Genomic DNA, 22,641 nt, shown 5'->3' with positions numbered 1-22,641 from the left:
GCTGTTACTGGGACCCCAATGCTCGTTCTGAGTTCATCTGTCTGCCCATGCTCACTGGTGCAAAGAAATGCACAAACACGAGTTTGCAGTATAGAAAGAAATAATAGTTTAATATTGAGTTGGGCAAGATGGAAATGAGGAGCTTATGCTCTGAAGACTGGGCTCCCAGATGTCATGTAGGTTACAGGTTATATGGGGCAAAATCCCAGGGCACCATGGGTTAGGAGTTCAGGAGCATGCTGGTTGCTGATTGGTTGGAGGTGAGGTGAGAGTGATGAATCTTTTCTTCAGGTTTTGAGAACAGTTCTTAGTCTGTCTGATTCCATGGAAAAGTAGCCAGGTGGTTTGTTCCACCTTAGAGCTCAGGAGCTGAAATATAACTTAGATTAAGATGCTATCTTTAGCCTGCCAGGGGGCCAGACCCTGTGACCATCAGTCAGGTACCAGCTACTGTTTTCTGCTGCCTTGAGAGTTGCTGATTATGGAGGGAAAGTCCAGGTCTCTGAGAGGTAGAGAGAGATGATTTCTAGAGCTAGGGTTTAAAACTAAATTTCTTCAAAGTCATAAGGACCCTCATATTCACTGCTACCACGCCTCAACCTGTCCCCTGTCTGCACCCAGACCTCTGCCAGGGATGGAGGGTCACAGGGTTTCTGAGCTGGGAACCTCCCCCTCCCTCCCTTGTATGTTCTGTTGTCCCGTGGACTTCACTTATAAAGCACAAATTCAAAGATAAAGTTAAAAATACTAAGCCAATCCTGTTTGCAGAGCAGTAAACTCAAAGTGACAAGTCTTTGGAGTGTAAGTTCCTGTGGGACTGCATCAGTCCCTTGCCCACACAGCTGGCCTCAAGGAATGGGAGATGGAAGGATGGCTTGGACAGGGATTGAGAAGATGGTCAAATCGGCACATGTGATGTTTGAAGAGGAATATGTTGATAATTACTTCAAGATCTCTGGCTTGTATGCTAATAGAAGATGGCACCTTTTAAGAGGTACAAGGAACCAGGAAATAATTATTGGGAGTGGGGGCAGGGGCACATTTTCAGTACCTGTGAATACTTCATTTGCTCCAACAGTTAATCATCCCTCTTTTCTCTGGCTTAATTGCATAGCCTGGCACTTTCAGAACAAAGAAGAATAATAGAGGAGGGAGTGAGCCTTAACTTCTTCTGACTCTAATTAGTTCTGAGTGTCTTATCCTGAGTGAGATACTAAATTTAGTTCAAAATTGAGAGCCTATTTTGTTCTCTTAAGGACTCTTTTCAGAGATGGGATTTTTGTCATATGTGATGTAGGGCCCCATTGAACAGGCCACACAGTGTGTGGGCATCTTTCCAGCTCTGCAAAGAGCATCTTCATGAACAGGTTTATTGGGAGGATGCAAACATGGGGTCAAGTGGGGGCTTCTTTGTAGTCCTGAGGACATAGTGACAGCAAACACCATAAGTTCTAAAGAGAATAGCCTTTTAGGGTGCACTAATCTAGAGTTGAAAAACCTCTTGCCATTTCCCTTCCCCAAGCTTATTTGGAGGAAGACAACTGGTCTACCTCCCATCTCCTGGGTGAAGACAGGTGAGGGGCTGAACCAAAGAGATTGGGGTTTATGAACAGAGGTTCTTCCCTCCGGGGGTGCTTTTCCCCACTGGGGAAAAGCCAGGTAGATGAGCAGTAGAGGAATGCTCCAAGAGACTCTTTTCTATATTTGGGGGCACTTGAAAGAAGGGGAAGCACAGCACTAGTGGAATATCCACTAGGCAGTAGTCTGTTCTTGAGCCTCTCTGAGCAAGAGAAAAGGACCTGAAGGGAGATGGCAAGGTTTGGAGAATAGGCCACACTGAAGTGTCCTATAGCAGGGCCAGCAAAGGTGCATGTTTTTCAGGGTCAGGTGGACAAAGTGGAAGATAGCTGTCACCTTACCTAAACCCACCAAGGGGCTGCTCCCCAGGTGAGGTCCACGCCCACAGCAGGCAGGGGCTGAGGAGCGACTGCTCATGGCAGAAACTGCAGGGTGATCTAGTGGGTTTGTGTGGAAGAGCAATTGGTCCTCTGAGGAATTCATGATAACCTCACAAGGACACCAGTATTTGGATGCTGGGCCACACAGAGGGCACCAAAGGCCAACCTGTGTTGTAAAAAACAAGCCATGGTCAGAGAATGACACTCCAGCCAGATACATAGAAAAATGCTGCTTCTTCGCTGCTCCCTTTTCCCTACCCCAAAATACTGAAGAAGTGAGAACCTAGAAGTTTGAAGGAAAAACAGTGAATATACAGCTCTGAACTAGACATGAAATTAGTATATTAAACTAGACCTGACTAATTTTATTAGCCTGAATTTGTCAGAAAATTATGGAATCTATACAAGATATCACTCAGAGATGAGAAAGCAGAATTCAACATAGTAGAGTGGAAAACAGAGACTTTAAAAAAACATTGTTTCATATTTCTATTTCTATTAAGCTGAGACAACTCAATAAGCTTGTTCATTGGAATTTCTAGATTATTCCTCCCTGGGGCATGCTGTGTTACTATTTCAATGTCCAATTGAAGTCTAGCTACTGCTTTTCATTTAAGATCTTTGCATCAATATTCAGAAAAAGAGATTATTCCATAGCTTTTTTGATATAATCTTGGTTTTATATCAGGGTCTTTCATGAAAGAAATTTGAAATATTTTCTTCTTTCCCTGCACTCTGAAACACCTTAAATATTTTAGAACTGCACATGGCTCAGCATGCTAACATGACTCACCTGTGGAGTTCCCGGGGCCTACCACTCTTGTGGTGAGCAGGTGAGGCCCTGCTCTTCATTCCTTTACCTTGTGTGGACTGAGCTGCTGTTCCCCCTTCCCCCATGCTACTAGATAGTCCAGCTATAGGATTGTGCTAGAACATATTTTCACTATTTAATTTCTAGTTTGAATGTAAACATCCAGTCACCAAATGTTTGTTCTTCACAACTTCTGGCCCTGGGTCAGTGTAGTGCATTTTGGGGTACGTTGTAGGAGGACAGGTATCTCCCCACCTTCAAAGAGAAGATCCACAGTGACATACCCCAGGGCAGTACCACATAGAACAGGATCAGACACAAATTCAAGTAAACCTCCTGTGATTCACACATTGTCTCTTATTTTACCTTGGGACAAAATCTGGAAAATTTATTAATGGTGCGAATATATAAAAGGTGAAAGACTTCAAAATGTTTTAAGATTGTGTCCTGGTCTGACAATTTTTCAAGCCACAGATTTGTACCCAATCAGTGAAAAGCAAGCCAACTACGTTCTCCCACTGTGCATCCAGGGGCCCCCTGGGAATCTTACCCGTTGGTCTCTCCCACTGCACGTTTGTTCAGGCGGAGTGTTAACGAAGCAGCAGGATCACTTTCCTCGTTTGGTCAGCAAAGCGTGTCTATAGATAGTGTGTGGCAAATGTTCTCTCTTGTCAGGGGAGGCTGTCTTGAAATCCCATCATTTTTCCCTCTAGTCTTTCTCAGCCTGTAGTGAATGGAGAAGGGAGGACTGGGTTATTTCAGTCCCGGCAATGGACACATCAAAACTGCTTCCCTCTTCCCTACTCTCTTTCCCTTGAGGACCTAATTTATTTTACGAATTTTGACCTATCCCTGCTTAAAAACGACCTCTGTGGTGCTCTGTGGAGGCATTTCCCTCTTGCCGTTTTTGGCCCCCAGGCAAACCCACCAGGCCAAGGTTCCTCCCCACACAGTGACGTCAGTCTGGTTGCTGGGCCCAGCTGGATGGAGGTGTGTTTTATGAAGTTCAACCCTGCACCCTGGGCCATAAATACACGTTGTGCACATAAATGTACAGCTAACATTGCCCAGACCCCTCCGAAGCACCATGTTAATAAGCAGACAGTAAGTCTTTAAAATATGGAAAAGCAGTTAATCTTTCCGCTGGCAAATCCTTTGTAGGGGGTTGTTTTCCTTTGCTCAGATATCCCTGCAGGCAGGGCTTTTCATCTCCTAGGGTTTAGGGAAAAAAAGAGAAGTTTGCTGTAGGGCTTCATTGACAATACTCGGGAGCCTTCCACTGAGAGGGTATGTGTGTTAAAAACAATAAAGTCTTGCACTTGTCACTAAGCATCTGTACGGAGAAGTCATTCTGCCCTCAAGGAACTTGAGCACTGGTGACTCCTATGCAAGACAGCAAATCTGCAAGTCTGCTGCCTGTGATTGTGGACCCACAACAGGCCCAGGTGCCAGAGGCCTGAGCTCTGTCTGCCCTGTTATGCTAGGTAGTCACTTAGCCTCCTTCCTCTATCTCTAAAATGGGCACAATTATGTCTTAATCATATAGCTTCTGTTAAGATTTCACTTATCCTGAGTCCCAGTGTTCTCTATTGCAACATGAGAAAATTAATTTTCTTTGCCTCTATCATAATGTTCCACTTCTAAGTGTTTTAAGGATACATGAACACGTTCTCCTTGCAAAGAACTTCAGCATCACAAATTAAGTTCAAGCCTCCCTTGACAATTATTCCGCCAGTCTCCTCTCCCCTCCACTGTCTTCCTCTCCTATCCTAACCCCTACTTCCCCTCCTCCCTTGCTCTCCCACTGATGGTGATGTAGAAGGATCAGACCTGAGCATTGGGGTGGAGGCTCAGCAGAGAGAAGGTGCCTGGCTCCAAGGGAAGATGCTAAGGCAAGTTGGTAGCTTGCCTCTAACCCTCAGAGCAGCCATGACTTTCTTTGTATGTCTCAGTCAGAGAATGGGAGTTGCCAGTGGGTAGATTTAAGGAGGACATAGGTGAGAGCTATCAGTCTGGAGATGACATGGTCTGTGCCTTTCACTTGGTTCCTTGATTCCTTCTTATCTTTCAGAAGATATTTCATAAGTTCTTTCTACATTTGTGTTTGACTCGAGTTCTATTTTTTAGTCCATTTAATGTTTCTATGTTAAACATAAGTCATAGAATGCTTACTGATTTGTTATTTATTCAACATTTGATGTCTTATCCATCCTATTTATTTTTCTGATTCTGTATAACAATTAAATATTCTTAAATATTCATACTTTATAATTTTGCAACATAAATTTTCCACTTATTGTGTTTGGGTATCCTTTCATGATGGTAAATAGAGATCTCCTTTACCTTTTTGTCTGGTGCTGAGTAGACCATAGGCTCACAGACTGTTACTTATTCAAACTCCTTCCAATGATGGGCTTTCAGGCGGGTTATAGTTTTTGTTCTCTCAGTGAACAATGCTACCAACAGCATCTTTCTAACATGACTTTTTGGGGTGCTGAAAAGGAGTTTCTCTTACCAAGAAATTAAACTACTAAAAAAAATAGGATCTAAATGATTTCCATTATAATAATAAATGGCTGTAAAAATTCACTTTTCCAACTGCAGTGTATAATCATATTCACTCTTTCAGATTCTCCAGTCTGATAGTAGGACAGGTTTAAAGTTTTGTCCATCTGCTGGTGAAAAGTATATTTTATAATTTTAATTTATATTTCTCTAATTTTTAGTGATTATATATATGTGTGTGTGTATATATATATATATATATATATATATATATATATATATATATAATCAGTAGTGTGTGTGTTTCTGCAACCATTGTAGTTCCCTACAATGACTAGCTTATCTTTTTATGTTCAGTAAAGTTTGGTAATCCCCTTCATAAACAAATGTCATTAACTAGATTTAATCTTAGGCATTTCATAGTGATTGTTGATGCTATTAGTGGTTCTTTATTTCATAAATATTTTTCCATTGGTTATTGCCAGTGTCAGGGAACGGCTGTGGTTTTACAATCTGATTGTGTATGTGGTCAGCTTGGTGAGCTCTTTTAGTTCTAATAGTTGGTCAGTGGGTTCACATGGATTTTCTGTGAACATAGTAATATCTGATCAATGGGTGATTTCGTGCATTCACTTGCATGTAGGTTCTCAATGAGCATTTCAATTATTTTCATGGCTACTGGTCTACTTGTGTTTTCTATAGCTTAGCCAAATATTCATAATTTATACTTTATTTCCAAAGGTGTGCTTGCTCTAAGTTTTCTTTGATAAGTTTATATTTTCTTTAAATGAGTTTATATTGTTTCTTATAAACAAGATGAAAATTGTTTATAATAATATACATAATAGTGCCTTAAAATGTTGTAAATGTCTCTGTATCTCTCCACTTTTAACACAATTTCTTTCTTTTTTTAAGTATTTTTATTTTTATTATTTATTTATTTTTAAGATTTTATTTATTTATTTTTAGAGACGAAGGGAAGGAGAGAAATATCAATGTATGGTTGCCTCTCCTGAGTCCCCTGCTGGGAACTGGCCTGCAAACCAGGCATGTGCCCTGAACTGGGAATGGAACCGGTGACCCTTTGGTTCACAGGCCCGCGCTCAATCCACTGAGCTACACCAGCCAGGGCTAAGTATTTTTTATTGATTAGGCTATTAGAGTTTTTCCCAATTTTTTCCCCTTTATCCTTCCTCATCCCTGCTCCCCAACCCTCCAGCATTCTCCCCAACCTTGGTTCATGTCCATGAGTTGTACATATAAGTTCTTTGAGTCCTCTGTTTCCTATACCAATTTTTATCTCCTCCATCTATTTTATGCCTATTAATTATGCTTCTTTTTCCCTGGATCTTTCCCCCTTCATTCCTCCCTTCCTTCTCCCCACCTAACTCCCTCCATGTGATGTCCATTTCTTTGATTCTGTTCCTGTTTTAGTTGTTTGCTTAGTTTTTGTTTTCATTGTTTTTCTTTTCTTTTAGGTTCATTTGGTTTTTTTTTTATAACCAGATTTTTATTTTTATTTTGTTTTAAAATAATTTTATTTAGTTATTTTTCAAGTACACTTTTTTGTCTACTTCTTCCATCTCATCCCCCCCAACTCCGTGTTCCCCACCTCCCTCCCATTTCCACCCCCCTTAGTTCTTGTCCCTGTGTCCTTCATATTTGTTCCTCCAAATTCCTCCCCCCTTTTCCCCCCTTAAATTCCCTTCCCTCTCCCCTCTGGTCACTGTCCCCTTGTTCTCTATTTCAGTGTCTTTGTTTTTATTCTGCTTGCTTGTTTGTTTTGTTGTTTAGCTTCCTGTTAAAGGTGAGATCATATGGTATTTGTCTTTCAACCCCTGGCCTATTTCACTCAGCATAATGCTTTCCAGTTCCATCCATGTTGTTGCAAAGGGTAGTAGCTCCTTCTTTGTCTCTGCTGCATAGAATTCCATTGTGTATATGTACCACGATTTTTTGATCCCTTCATTTACTGACAGGCACCTAGGTTGCTTCCAACTCTTGGCTATTGTAAATTGTGCTGCTATGAACATTGTGGTGCATAGGTTCTTTGAAATTGATGTTTTAGGATTCTTAGGATATAATCCTAGCCTTGGAATTTCTGGGTCAAAAGGCAGGTTGATTTTTATTTTTCTGAGAAAATTCCATACTGTTTTCCATAATGGTTGTACCAGTCTGCAATCCCACCAACAGTGAACTAAGGACCCCTTTTCCCCACAACCTCTCCAACATTTGTTGTTTGTTGCTTTGTTTATGATAGCCATCCTGACCTGTGTAAAGTGGTATCTCATTGTGGTTTTAATTTGCATCTCTCTGATAGCTAACAATATCGAGCATCTCTTCATGTGTCTCTGGATATTCTGTATGTCCTCCTTGGAGAAGTGTCTGTTCAAGTCCTTTTCCCATTTTTTAATTGGGTTAGATGTCTTCTTAGAGTGGAGTCATGTAAATTCTTTGTATATTTTGGAGATTAAACCTTTGTCTGAGGTATCATTGGCAAATACGTTTTCCCATACAGTTGGTTGTCTTTTTAATTTAATACTGTTTTCTTTAGCCACACAGAACCTTTATATTTTGATGAGATCCCATTTGTTTATTCTTTCCTTTACATTCCTTGCTCTAGGGGACATATCAGTAAAGAAGTTGCTGCGTGAAATATCTGAGATTTTCTTGCCAACGTTCTCCTCTAGGACTTCAATGGTGTCATGGCTTGTATTTAAGTCTTTTATCCACCTTGAATTTATTTTGGTGTATGGTGTAAGTCTGTGCTCAAGTTTCATTTTTTTTGCACATAGCTGTCCAGTTCTCCCAACACCATTTGTTGAAGAGCCTATCTTTCCTCCATTTTATGTTACTGCCCCCTTTGTCAAATATTAATTGACTTTAGAGAGTTGGGTTGATTTCTGGGCTCTCTGTTCTGTTCCATTGGTCTATGTGCCTGTTTTTATGCCAGTACCAGGCTGTTTTGATTACAGTGGCCTTGTAATACAGTTTGATATCAGGTATTGTGATCCCTCCTACTTTGTTCTTCTTTCTCAGAATTGCAGCAGCTATTTGGGGTCATTTATGGTTCCTTATAAATTTTTTAAGTTTTTGTTCTATGTCTGTGAAATATGCCATTGTTACTTTAATAGGTATTGCATTGAATCTGTAAATTGCTTTGGGTAGTATGGACATTTTGATGATGTTAATTCTTCCAATCCATGAACAAGGTATATGTTTCCATTTGTTTGTGTCTTCCTTGATTTCGTTCTTCAGGGCTGTGTAGTTTTCTGCATACAGGTCTTTTACCTCCTTGGTTAGGTTTATTCCCAGATATTTTATTTTTCTTTTTGCTATATCAAATGGGATTTTTTTATTGATTTCTGCTTCTTCTGATTCATTGTTAGTATACAAAAATGCCTTTGATTTCTGGATATTGACTTTGTATCCTGCTGTTTTGCCAAATTCATTAATTAGTTCGAGCAGTTTTTGGGTAGAGTCTGTAGGATTTTCCATATACACTATCATGTCATCTGCAAAGAGTGACAGTTTTGTTTCCTCCTTTCCTATTTGGATGCCTTTTATTTCCTTTTCCTGCCTAATCACTGTGGCCAAAACTTCCAAAACTATATTGAATAGAAGTGGTGAAAGTGGGCATCCTTGTCTTGTTACTGATCTTAGTGGAAAAGCTTTTAATTTTTGCCTGTTGAGTATGATGCTGGCTGTAGGTCTCTCATATATGGCCTTTATTATATTGAGGAATGCTCCCTCTATTCCCACTTTGCTGAGTGTTTTTATCATAAATGGGTATTGTACCTTATCAAAAGCTTTTTCCACGTCTATTGATATGATCATGTGGTTTTTGTCTTTGCTTTTGTTTATGTGATGTATTACATTTACTGATTTGTGAATGTTGAACCATCCTTGCATTCCTGGGATAAATCCCACTTGATCATGGTGTATGATCTTTTTGATATATTGTTGGATGCGATTTTCCAATATTTTGTTGAGGATTTTAGTGTCTATGTTCATCAGTGATATTGGCCTGAAGTTCTCTTTCTTTGTTGTGTCTCTATCTGGTTTTGGAATTAGGATGATGCTGGCTTCATAAAAAGAATTTGGGAGTTTTCCATCCTTCTGGATTTTTTGGAATAGTCTGTGAAGAATAGGGGTTAGCTCCTCCTTAAATGCTTTGTAGAGTTCTCCTGTGAAACCATCTGGCCCCGGGCTTTTGTGTGATGGGAGTTTTTTGATTACTGCTTCAATTTCTTTTGCTGTTATTGGTGTGTTCAGATTTTCAGTTTCTTTTTCATTGAGTTTTGGAAGATTATATTTTTCTAGAAATGTGTCCATTCCCCTAGGTTTTCAAATTTCTTGGCATACAGTTCTTCATAGTAATTTCTTACAATCCCTTCTATTGCTGTGGTATCAGTTGTAATCTCTCCTCTTTCATTTCTGATTGTGTTTATTTGGGTCCTCTCTCTTCTTTTCTTGATGAGCCTACTTAAAGGCTTGTCTATTTTGTTTATCTTTTCAAAGAACCAACTCCTGGATTCATTGATCCTTAGAATTGTGCTTTTAGTCTCTATGTCATTTAGTTCTGCTCTGATCTTGGTTATTTCCTTCCTTCTGCTTGCTCTGGGCTGTCTTTGTTGTTGTTCCTCGAGTTCTTGTAGGCTTAGGGTAAGGTTGTTTGTTTGAAATGTTTCTATCTTCTTTAGGTAGGCCTGTATTGCTATAAACTTCCCTTTCAGGACTGCCTTCGCTGTGTCCCATAAGTTTTGGGTTGTTGTGAAATCATTTTCATTTGTTTCCAGAAACTTTTTGATTTCTTCCCTAATTTCATTTTTGACCCATTCATTGTTTAATAGCATACCATTCAGTCTCCATGATTTTGGGTGTTTTGGGTTTTTTTCTTTGGGGTTTCCAATTTCAGTCCCTTATGGTCAGAGAAAATGCTTGATATGATTTCAATTTTCTTGAATTTGTTGAGGCTCTTTTTGTGTCCTATCATGTGGTCTATCTTTGAGAATGTTTCATGTGCATTTGAAAAGAATGTGTATTTAGCCTTTGTGGGATGAAGGGCTCTGTATATATCAGTTAAGTCCATTTCATCAAGGGTGTTGTTTAATGCCGCAATATCTTCGTTGATATTTTGTTTGGAAGATCTGTCCATTTTTGGTAGTGGGGTGTTAAAATCCCCTACTATAATTGTGTTGCTGTCAATATCTTTCTTGAATTCCTCTAAGATTTTCTTTATATATTTGGGTGCTCCTATGTTGGGTGCATATATATTTACAATATTAATGTCTTCTTGGTGGATTCTTCCCTTGAGTATTATGAAGTGACCTTCTGAGTCTCTCTTTATGGCCCTTTTTTTTTGAAGTCTATTTTGTCAGATATGAGAATTGCTACCCCAGCTTTTTTTTTTTCCTGTCTGTTTGCTTGGTAAATTTGTTTCCAGCCTTTCACTTTTAGTCTGTGATGGTCTTTTATCCTGAGGTGGGTCTCTTGTAGGCAGCATATGTGTGGGTCATGCTTTCTTATCCATGCAGCTATTCTGTGTCTTTTGATTGGAGCATTTAATCCATTTACATTTAAGGTTATTATTGATAGGTACTTATTCATTGCCATTTTTGTGCCTGTGATCTTCTCTGCCTCTCTCTTTTCCTTCCTTTCCTTAAAGCAGTCCTTTTAGTATTTCTTGTAGGGCTGGTTTGGTGGAAGCATATTCTTTTAGACTTTTTTTTTGTCTTGGGAGCTCTTTATTTGGCCTTCTATCTTGATTGAGAGCCTTGCTGGGTAAAGTAGCCTTGGTTGTAGGCCTCTGGTTCTCATTACTTGGAATATTTCTTGCCATTCTCTTCTTGCTTGGAGAGTTTCCATTGAGAAGTCAGTGGCTAACCTTATTGGGACTCCCTTGTATTTTACTTCTTTTTTCTCCCTTGCTGCCTTTAAGATTCTCTCTTTGTCTTGGAATTTTGCCATTTTAATGATGATGTCTTGAAGTGGGCCTTCTTGGGTTCCTCTTGATTGGGACTCTGTGATTCCTGGATTGATGTGGCTTTTTCTCTCATCAAATTAGGGAAGTTTTCTCTCATTGCTCTTTCAAATACCCTTTCTATCCCTTGTTTTTCTTCTTCTCCTTCTGGTATTCCTATTATTCAGATATTATTACGTTTCACATTGTCTTGCATTTCTCTTAATCCCTCTTCATTCTTTCTGAGCCTCTTTTCCCTTTCCTCTTCTTTCTGGGAGATGCTTTCTACTTTGTCCTCCAACTCACTAATCCAATCTTCTGTCTCATTAACTCTATTTTTAATACTTTCAACTCAGTTCTTCAATTCAGAAATTGTATTCTTCATTTCCTCTTGGCCCTTGCTACTGGTTTCCATTTCCTTTTTCATGTTGTTATAGTTTACGGTGAGATCATTATAGCTCCCCTGTAGTTTCTGGTAGCTCATTGTGAGCTCTTTGAACTTCCTGATAACCAGTGCTTTGAATTCAATATCTGATAGTCTACTTGCCTCTATTTCATGTAACATTCTTTCTGAGGGTTCCTCCTTTCCTTTCATTTGGGGATTGTTTCTTTGTCTTTCCATTGTTTGTGAGACTCTTCTTGTTAGCCTCAGCTTCTTAGATTGATCTGTTTTGACTCCCTGGGTTTATGGTGTGAACTTTTGTGGTGGAATGCCTGTGAAATTTAGTGGTGCAGTCTCTTTTGGTTATCCTGTCATTCTCTGCTTCCACCTACTCAAATATGCAGCAACTTGTGGCTTTTTTCCTGCAGCAAAGTGCAATTTGTCTCTCTGACTCTACTGTAGGGAGGCCTCTTCTATGGGTCCAGCTCTGGCCTTTTTGTATTTTCAAGTTGTTTGTATCTCTTGTGGGTACAAGAAAGAAAAGACAAGGAAAGAAATAAAAGGAAGAAAAAATGAAGGTAGGGGAATGGAGGAAAGAGCCATAAGTTTGGAAAGAAAGGAAGAAGGAATAAAACTGAAAATCCGAAAAAAGGGGACAAAAGTATCAAAAGATAAAACAGTAATAAACTTTAAAAGAAATAACAGATTACGTCTGGTTCCTCTGTGACTGTGGAGATTTCTGGTTCCTTATTTTCATATATGCTGGGCAACTGCTGGCTTGCTGGCTTCTCCTCCACATACAGGTTTCTCTCCCTTGTGTACAAGGAACTGGAATCTGCTCTGTCCTACTCTGTCACCATCTTGCCTCTCCCTCGGTTCATTTGTTGATAGTTGTGAGTTTGTTGTCATTTTACTGTTCATATTTTTATCTTCATTTTTCTTAGATAAGTCCCTTTAACATTTCATATAATAAGGGCTTGGTGATGATAAATTCCTTTAACTTGACCTCATCTGGGAAGCACTTTATCTGCCCTTTCATTCTAAATGAAAGCTTTGATGGGTAATCTTGGATGTAGGTCCTTGCCTTTCATGACATCTAATATTTCTTTCCATTCCCTTCTTGCCTGCAAGGTTTCTTTTGAGAACTCAGCTGATAGTCTGGTGGGCACTCCTTTGTAGGTAACTTTCTCCTTTCCTCTTGCTTCTTTTAGGATTTTCTCTTTGTCTTTAATGTTGGGTAACTTAATGATGGTGTGCTTTGGTGTGTTCCTCTTTGGGTCCAACTTCTTTGGGACTCTCTGGGCCTCCTAGACTTCCTGAAAATCTATTTTCTTTGCCAGATTGGGAAAGTTTTCCTTCATTATTTGTTCAAATAAGTTTTCAATTTCTTTCTGTCGGTCTTCTCCTTCTGGCACCCCTATGATTCAGGTATTGGAATGTTTCATGTTGTCCCAGAGATTTGTAAGGCTCTCTTGACTTTTTTGAATTCTGGTCTCTTCATTCTATTCTGGTTGGATGTTTATTCTTTCCTTTTTTTCCAAATCATTGCTTTGTTTTCTTCCTGTCACTGTTGGTTCCTTGAATATTTTGCTTTATTTCATTTTGGGTATCTTTCACTTGTTTATTCTTTTTTTTTTTGACCAAGCTCAATCAGATCTGTGAGCGTTTTGATTGCCAGGGCTTTCAATTCTCTATTAGAGAGGTTGACTACCTCCTCATCACTTAGTTCCCTTTCTGAGGTTTTGCTGTGTTCTTTAATTTTCTGTGTTCTTTCACCATATTTCTTTGTCTTAGTGCACCTGATAAGTTGTAAGGGGATGGGACCTTAGGTATTCAACTGGGCAGGGCAACCCTCTTTGCCTCATTGTGGCACTGCATGTCTGGTTATTCTGGTTGATTTTTTCTTTAATTCTTTGGTTGTCAGAGTTCCATGAAGTTTGATTTTCTGGCATTTCTGGTTGTTTATTGATTTTAGATTGGTTGTTATCCTCCTTTTGGTTGTGCAAGGAAATGAAGGGTTTCTACCTATGTCTCCATCTTGGCTGGAACTCCTATCTTTCCAATATGACTTCTTTTCTTGATCAGGAATGCCAAAATTGATTTATGTTAATGTTCTTTTAAACCAGAGTTTGGTTCTTTCAGTTATTTTCACGTTATTATTTACATTGATTCTTCTCCTTTTATCTTTATAAATCCATTCTGTCATTGATTCTGTAAATCTTTCCTGAGAATCTGCTGTGTCCCAGGCAGAATCTTAGGTACTGAGTGGGGGTAACAAAACAGATGCAGCCTTCTGTCCCTGGAAACCACAGTCACACTGGCTAACATTCTGTTAGTCTGTTGTGAAAGGGCAGACAGTGAGCAAGTAAGGAGCAAGCAGAGGTAAAGGAGATTGTGAAGAGAAGTGATGCCCCTGAAAGAACCGATTCAGTGGCAAGGTAAGGGCTCCTGCCCTATTCAAGTGGGTTTGTGAAAGAAGGAGAGGAATGTGAGAAAGGAGAGAGATGGTAGATTATTCTTTTTATAGGAGTTTTATTATAAAGGAGGACAGAGAAATAGCAGTAGCTAGAGGTAAATTTATGGGAAAGTTTTGTTTTTCCTGAGACAGGAGATAGGACAGCACATTTATAAACTGAAGGGCGTGGCTCATGGACAAAGGGGACTATTTGTGCAATGATCACCTCTCCTCTCATCAGTCACATCCTCACAGAAGCCCGAGAGCTGCCTTTGGAGATGAACATTGATACTCAGCCCAGGGGACCAGAAGAAAGGCCAAGTAGAGTGGCACAGGGGCAGCTTATGTTTTTATTTTTTTCTACTTTTCCATTAAAAAAATAGTTCTTTTATTTGTAAACTTTGTTTCCCAGTAAAAGTAGTTAAGGTCATACTGCACAGATCTGAGTCATAGTTGTTCTCAAATTCTCAGTGATTAATGGAATATGTTTTTTAATCTTTAATTTCCACTACTTTTACCTTTTTGCTATTAGTTTCTAATTTTACCCTACCATAGAGAAGAAAATATAAGTAATCATTCTGCTCTTTGGAATGTGTTATGCTTCCTTGTGTTTGAAAATAACTTGAGGGGCCAAATATGTGGTGATGGAAGATAATTTGACTTTGAGTGGTGGGCACACAGCGCAATATTCAGAACACATATCACAGAAAAGTACACTTGAAACCTATATGATCTCATTAACCAGTGTCACCTTGATAAATGTAATTTTTTAAAAAGAAAACCTGCATTCTACATTGCTTAGATCTTAAGAGTTTTTGCTCCATGTTTCAATAGAAAATGTACTAAAAGATTGCTTCAGTATTTCTATCAGTTTGTATACTATGATAATAAAAGCTTATGTCCATTATTCTATTATACTATTTTTAATATGGAAAATTATTCAGATTATATAAACCATTTTCTTTATTACATTTTAATGATTTTTCTTTTGAATATTGCATAGTAATATTAACCTGTTCCTGTTCCTCTCCTCTGTTACTAGCATTTTTCTGATAAATCTTTTCCTGTCATTTGACATCTCTCATCTGATATCATTTCTACGTCATTCTATTTCAGGAGTTTCTGTTGCAAACATCATAATGCTGGTATTTTGTAAATGCCATTTAACAGTCTCTGTCTTTTGTATGTGAATCTAATCACCTCACATTTATTGTGATTGGTAATAATTTTAGACTTATAATGTCAGTTTTTCTGTGTGTGTACATTACTTACCATGCTATTTTTAGCTATTATCCTTAAATTGTAATACATAATTTTCTGTCATTATCTACAGTTACCTAGAATCAATTTTCCTCTGGACCTGACATGCATTTTACTTCCTTTGTATTGCTCTGTTTTCTTCATCTTAAGTATTCCCATTGAGAAGTTGGCGTCACTCTCATCACTCCCTAAGTAATTTGTTTCTAGAGAAGATTTTAGGATTGGTCTATATCTTTAATGATTTGAAGTTTCATTCATGCTTGAATGGGCCCTTATTATGAAAAAAATAGAATTTTTCATCAATTGGAAAACATTCTCTCCCTTTGGAACTTCTATTTCATTCTTTTTATTTTTTTTCCTTTCTTGTACATCTGGTAGATTCATTTGGCTTAATTTTCAAGTCAACCATTTGTTCTTTAAAGAGTTGTATGATCTTGGTTTTGCATTATTCTGAGGCTCTGTTAACTTTCCTCAACGTGGAAGTCATTGTTTCTTTGATGAGAGCCACCTCAGGCAGGTTATTTTAATTCTGATAGGCGCAATCCATTCCAGAGGGACACTGCTAAAGCAATGTCCCAGCATAGGTGAGAAGACACCTAGTGCTAAAAGGTGGAGGTAAAGCATGGATTTTAAAAGTTTTATTGAGAAAGAACAACTGAATTTCTTTTTCAAGCCAACTATAGTTGTGGAGAAGGGTGGGAAGAGCAGAGGGCAATATCTCAGAATGTGGACAGTGTTTTAGGTTTTGGGGGAACATTGTTAAGCAATGTCATGCCCTGTTTCCTGCTATGGATGAAAAAGATAAACATAATTGTATCTTATTCTGGGCATTTACAGAAAGGAAGCCAGTTGTGTTGTAATCTCAGAAGTGTTCTTGGATAATCCACTGTAACAGGTGGTAACAAGTGAAAATAAAAAGGGGTCCTTCCTCCTTTTTCCTAATTTCCCACTAAGCAGAAGGATTCTTTTTCATTGGATGATTTTGGTAAATCATGATGATACAATGTAGAGAATAGAACAAATTTGTTGAGAGAAAGATAAATAAAGATAAAGTGTATGGAGGAATGGAACATTTTGTTAGGTTATAGTCTATTTCATCCAACTAAATTGAATTTAATGAAATATCATGGTAAGTTATGTGACGGGGTTGTAGATCTGGGGCTAAATATTTAGCTAACCTGTTGGATCTGAAAGAATGAGACTTTGGTCTCTAATTTGTTCCTCTGAAGAGTCAGCAGTATTTCTTGTTAAAGGAGTACTTTTATAGTGGTGTTACTTTGCCATTTCACTGGGTTGGGAAATGGAAAAAGCAGGTGTCAGTATGCCGTGCTGAGGGACCCAGAACATCAGAGCTGCTATGCAGCCTTAGTACCAACACTATTGGGACACTGAGGTGGGAGGGATTTGTTAAAGGGCTAGCATTAGTTTAATCCAAACACTGTTCCTGTACTATGGGCAGACATTGTGCAAAGCAGTGCAGAGAAGGGTTTAGGAAGTTCAGTTTATTTTTGGCATCAATATGACACAGCTTCAGTCTGTGAGAAAAGGAGAAGAGAAAAATCCACTTAAAAGAACATCAAATGCAACTTTTGATAATGTTTAGGAAGGAAATGAGGCTGGAAAAGCCTAACCTTTTAGGCCTTGGAAATTGAAGTGAATTAGCCAAATTTGACTCTACCATTTTGTACATATAAACTTATAGTCTTTTCAAGGTGAGTTTTATGAGCTGTTTTGTCTAGAGCTATAGGTTATAAGCTGTTGTCTTCTTAGTGCAACTTGGTATTTGAAAGTGAAGAGCCTCTTGGAAAAGGCTACATTGGCAGTAAAGCAGTCTCTGAAACTTGTTTTCCAAAATATTGTAGTTACCACCCAGCGGAAAAGTTTTCTTCATGGCTCTTCACCTGAGGAATGATAAATGACAGATCACTGTGTCTGTGCCTCTTGTTCCAACAGGTCCTTTGTCATCCAGCAAATCCCAAGCAGCAATCTGTTCATGGTGGTGGTGGACAGCAGCTGTGTCTGCGAGTCCGTGGCCCCCATCACCATGGCGCCCATCGAGATCAGGTATATCCTTTTGGGCACATGCCCAGTGATGGCTGCTGAAGCCTGCAAGTTGATCAATAGTCAGGATTTCTGGGGGAGAAATATTAGGGAAGGGAATATGATATCCTTTCCACTGGTGGAGAGGAAAATAAATTGCCAAGGGAGTTTGGTGCCAACTTCAGTGCTGATGCAGAATAAGGGAAAGCAACATTTTGGAAATATGCCTTAACTACAGTCAACATAATGAATCTCTGAAATGTGAGCGTTTAAAGGCCCAGAAGATCAGGAGGCGCCCGGAATCTTGTCATGGCTTCCATCCTGAGGTCAGTCTGAAATCCCTTCCTGTTCTCTCTTCCCATCAGATTTGCCATGAGAATCTCATTATAGCTGAAAGGTTTACTCGTGAGAAAATGAGCCTCTTCAGTCATAGCAAAGAAGAATATACAGCCCTGGCTGATGTAGCTCAGTGGATTGAGCGCGGGCTGCAAACCAAAGGGTCGCAGGTTCAATTCCCAGTCAGGGCACATGCCTGGGTTGCAGGCCAGGTCCCCAGTGGGGGCCATATGAGAGGCAGCCACACACTGATGTTTCTCTCTTTCTCTTTCTCTCTCCTGTCCCCTCTCTAAAAATAAATAAATAAAATCTTTAAAAAAAGAAGAAGACTATACAGGAAGGTTGATGGTTGCTGTTCTCAGCTCCTCCATGCCTTCTTCGGAAGGGCTTATAGCAGTCTAGTCTTATTTTACCCATGCCATATTTAAAAAGCCTCTCTACTATCTCTTCTGCTATGGATATGGTATCATTTTATCACTTTCCACTCTTACACACAAAGTGGTTCAGATCATTTTGTTTTACTTATTTCAGATTGTGGTTAAAGTTATTTTCCCTGCTTATGTTCAGATAGCCTTTTATTTGCAACTTCAAATAAAGCAAAAGTGGCAATATTTATACCAGATAAGGGGTCACAATGTATGAAGGTGGAATGTTAAGCCTCTTAACCACTGACCAGTGAATTCATAACTATGAAGACCCTCCACTTACACAGAAAACCATGATCAGAGGAAAATTAACCTTAGTGCTGAGAAAAGTGACTTTACCATAGATTTAGGTAAATTTTAAGAGAATATTTCCTACATATTGAGAGCAAAAATTTTTAAGTATAATAAAAAACAGTATTAAAAATTAAGTTCACACTCCCCCTGAAAAGAATAGAAAGCTTGCCTAGAATAATTACTATAGGGAAACTGGGAAGGTATCTATTTTTTTAATTCAACCAGAATAAACTGAGTATTAATCTCAACTTTAAACATAAAATGATGTTAATGTTATTTAAACAAAGTCCTAGAAAAGATTTTAAAGACAGTAGAGCACCAATAAGAATTGGAATTTATTGAGAATGTTTGCTTCTATATTCAAATGGGAGTTCAAGTTGAATAGCAACAAATTATACATATATATGCCAAAAACACCTCTGATAAAATTCAATGATCATTCCTAATCAAAGATCTGTGTAAAATGCAAACACAACCAACAGTCCCACAAACACTAAAATCACTTCACTCAAAACCAGAACCGTATATTTAGACAACTAAAGTCACAAGAGTAAAATCTTTTAGAGTTAATAGGATAATTTGTTTTGGTAACTTGATATAAGACAAAGATTTTAAAAATCAGTATTTTTTTCTGTAAGTTTCTAGACATAGTAAGACGAGGCCAGTGGAACAGAATAGAAACTCTTATATATGACAAAGGTTCAATTCAAAAGGAAGAATATAGATCAGATTTAAATAGTAAAATAACAGTCTCACAAGAAATCCTAGGGATTGGAGAGTATTTCCTATCTGAGACAAGAAAGCTATGGGAAAAAAACAGATATTTTTAACTATGTAAAATTATAATTTTTCTATGAAAAATACAAAAGTCAATAGCCAATTTATAAAACTTGAAAACATATTTATAAATCAAATTATAAAGAGTGCTTTTAGCCCTGGCTGGTGTAGCTCAGTGGATTGAGTGTGGGCCTGTGAATCAAAGGATCACAGTTCAATTCCCAGTCAGGGCAAATGCCTGGGTTGCAGGCCAGTTCCCTATAAGGGATGCACTAGAGGCAACCACACATTGATGTTTCTCTCCCTCTCTCCTTCCCTTCCCCTTTAAAGATAAATAAATAAAATCTTTTTTAAAAAGAGTGCTTTTACATTGATAAGTCAAACAACTACATATAAAAATAAACCAGGAACATGAAACATACAAGTCATTTGGTGATCAGAATGAATATACAGGTATTGACAAAATATCTGGCTGCAAATATTACTGGCAAAAATACCCTGTAGGTCTGCAATCCAAAGACTGAGCATCTTTCCCATAGGCAGGAGCAGGAGCAAATATCACTGTCTGGGAAGGACCTACATTCAGCATTCTTTGTAGCAGTAAAGAACAGATGAAAATGTGAATGCCCATTATAAGAATATGACTGAATGAAATAGAGCTAGAATAATGGAGTTGGAGAGATTTGTATCAGTTAGCAGATAAAAGGCAAACTACATAAAGTAATAAATAATATTATTTCATTTTGTAAAACAGAGTCCTCCTTCCTTCAAATGAAAAGAAAAAACAAAACCTTTCATAGCCAGAAATGATCAGGCTCCTTAGACATGATTTTTTTTAACTTACCTTCTGATAGGGAAAAAAATTAGAAAGCCAATATTTTGCATTAACAATTATTCCCAGCAGACATCTCTACCAATAAATAGGCCTTTACACCTTGAATGTTCTATATAACAGTATGCAAAGAAAAATTTTTGGATATATTACACATTTACAACTGAAATCAGAGGCTTTCATCACTAACCTGATGACATTTAGACAAGTTCATTTCCCTGAATTATCTAGATCCCAGAAGACTTTGTTCATACAATCGAAGAGTGGGGAAAGTTCTGGGGACTCAGTATTGCTTGGAAGTTTTAAGGCATCTCGGAATCCATCTCTGCTCTAACTAGCCCTGCCTTTCCCTGTAGGAGAATGCAAGGGAATGCGGGAGTGCACCGAGTCTCCAGGCCAAGATGGTTCTTATCCTGTTCCCTCTGCTTTTGCTGCTCTTCTTAAGGTGACACTGACTGAGCTGTTCTCTTGGCATGCTAAATTATGGATAAACTGTGAACCAAAATATGGTGCGACATAGGAGACATGAAATATAGTCCAACCATCAGCATCTCATGATTTTAAACTGTGCGTGATATAAACTCTTAAAGATACGTTGACAAAAATGTTATCTTTTTACTTTGCCCGTCATGTAAATGTGAGTTTGCTACATGATAACCACCCTTCATCAGAAATGGGACTGCAAGTGGGCAGTGTCCCTTCTGCTTGAAACCCATTGAAATCAATTTAAAACTGTGTACTTTTTAAATAAAGTATATTAAAGTCATCATCTCCTTGTTTGGATTTTATCATCACCTTATTGCTGAGGATACAGACTGAAAAGTGCATGAAAAAGTTACCTATTCCAGACACTAGGAAAGCATGGCTGCTGGCAGAGACTTTGCTGTAAAGATTCTAGGCAAATATTTAACAATTGTTTTGATGCTGCAGTCTCAGTTATAAAATATCTACAGAAGGAAATAAAAATATCATCTGCATGGCAAAATTTATTACATAGAATCCTGAATGTTATTGAACTAAACTTCAATAGAAATCATAATACGGATGAGAACACATGCTCCCATAATATTCGAGTTTTGAACTGTTTGGCAATGGAAATAAAGAAGTCATAAATCCAAGGAATTCACTGTGAGAAGACTTGAAGAAGGAAAGGAGCAATGACTACAAATGACTCTCAAGCTTACTGCTTGAGCATTTGGCTTCTGACTTTTCCCATAAATGAGAGATGAAATTAGATCTCAAATATTACAAGATGTGAAACTACCCAGACCTGTAAGCATTCCTAAAATACTGGATCCTGAACCAAAGGAAACCGGTTCCATGATATCATGGTTACCAAGTAAAGTGAAATCATTTCCATGCCTAGGTAGACTTGAAAATGCCTTGCTCCACAGGACAGTCATCTAAAAGCCATATGGAAAATACCACTTAGACCCTTTTCTAAAAAAAAGCATTATGTTTTTGATATTTTAGAGAAATTAATGTTATTATACTAAAACGATGCCAACATTTATAGGAATACCACTACTACATTGTTATACTTCTTTAAATTAATATTTCCCCAGTGTTGTTAACAATATAAGAGTACTATAATTTGCTGAACTATCACAGTGGGCCCTCTTATTGTGACCATTGTGGTCATTGATATTGTTTACTTCTGTGTACTAAGTAAATAAATGAATTCATTTCTTGCTCACACAAATATCAAAATGCATGATATTCATACTAACCAATCATAGTGTACTGCTTTTACAAAAATAATATCACATGCCCTATTATTCTCTTAAAAGTCTAAAGAACTGACAATAATGTCAAGTATATTGTTATAATGCCCATAATTTCATGTTAATGATATAAAATATGTGCAATATGCATATTTATAATTTCCCTCCCTATCACATTCTGAAGAGTGGAATGGCATCAGTTTTTGTATATTGTTTGTGAATAAAGACAGAATAGTTGAGTCACACTGCTGATTCATTATCAGGCATCACCTTTGTGTGAATGACCCAACTGCCAATCCCTCAGATTTATTCTCTGTTCCCTTAATGACTTCAACCAACTGGCCACTCCCTTGATCCACTTAGATAGCTAATACTTTTTTTCTTCAACATCTTGTGTCAAAAGCAGAAATCTTAATCCCTTTTACCATACACTTTTCTTTTGGCTGACTCAGCTCCTCAAACCAAAACCCTGCTGTCACCCTTGTCTTCACCTCAGCCCGCCACTCGGCGAGTCTCATGAGCTCTGTCCCCACTTCTGGCCATCCCTTGCTGCTGCCATCCTCCTTCAGGCCATCGCCAGCCGCTCCTTGCATTCTCATTATCCTTCACTCCCAGCCACTTCCTACTCCAGGGTCCTTACTCTAGGTTCCCTGCTCCACACAGTAGCCAGAGCAATGTTCCTAAAACAAATACTAATCATACCTTTGCTCACAGCCCCACAACAAAGCCTCTGTTTTTGGAAACCCAGGGTTTTGCTGTTCCTATGCCCTCTACCTGGAAGGTTCCAGATCCTGATCTTTATGTGGTCATTTCTTCTTATCTTTCAGGCTGAGCTCCAATGCCCCATCTCAGAGGCACCCTGGTAAAGCAGCCCTTCTCC

General features: G+C 38.4%; 1 protein-coding gene across 1 annotated transcript in view; it reads left to right on the top strand.

Moving 5' to 3' along the window:
* Window positions 1–21,465, top strand: part of CACNA2D3 (calcium voltage-gated channel auxiliary subunit alpha2delta 3) — an 864,587-nt gene extending 843,122 nt beyond the window's left edge. Inside the window, exons 36-38 of the mRNA XM_053669475.1 lie at window positions 17,287–17,402; window positions 17,620–17,699; window positions 20,394–21,465. Of these exons, the coding sequence (XP_053525450.1) occupies window positions 17,287–17,402; window positions 17,620–17,699; window positions 20,394–20,486 (289 nt within the window). The 3' untranslated portion in view covers window positions 20,487–21,465. The remainder of the gene's footprint in view (window positions 1–17,286; window positions 17,403–17,619; window positions 17,700–20,393) is intronic.
* The last annotated feature ends 1,176 nt before the right edge of the window (window positions 21,466–22,641 follow it).

This window comes from Artibeus jamaicensis, unplaced genomic scaffold, assembly GCF_021234435.1.
Source record: "Artibeus jamaicensis isolate MK-2021 breed Jamaican fruit bat unplaced genomic scaffold, CSHL_Jam_final contig_519, whole genome shotgun sequence".
NCBI classification, from domain to species: Eukaryota; Metazoa; Chordata; class Mammalia; order Chiroptera; family Phyllostomidae; genus Artibeus; species Artibeus jamaicensis.
The sequence above is the reverse complement of the archived record's forward strand: the minus strand, read 5'-3'. Positions and strand labels throughout refer to the sequence as shown.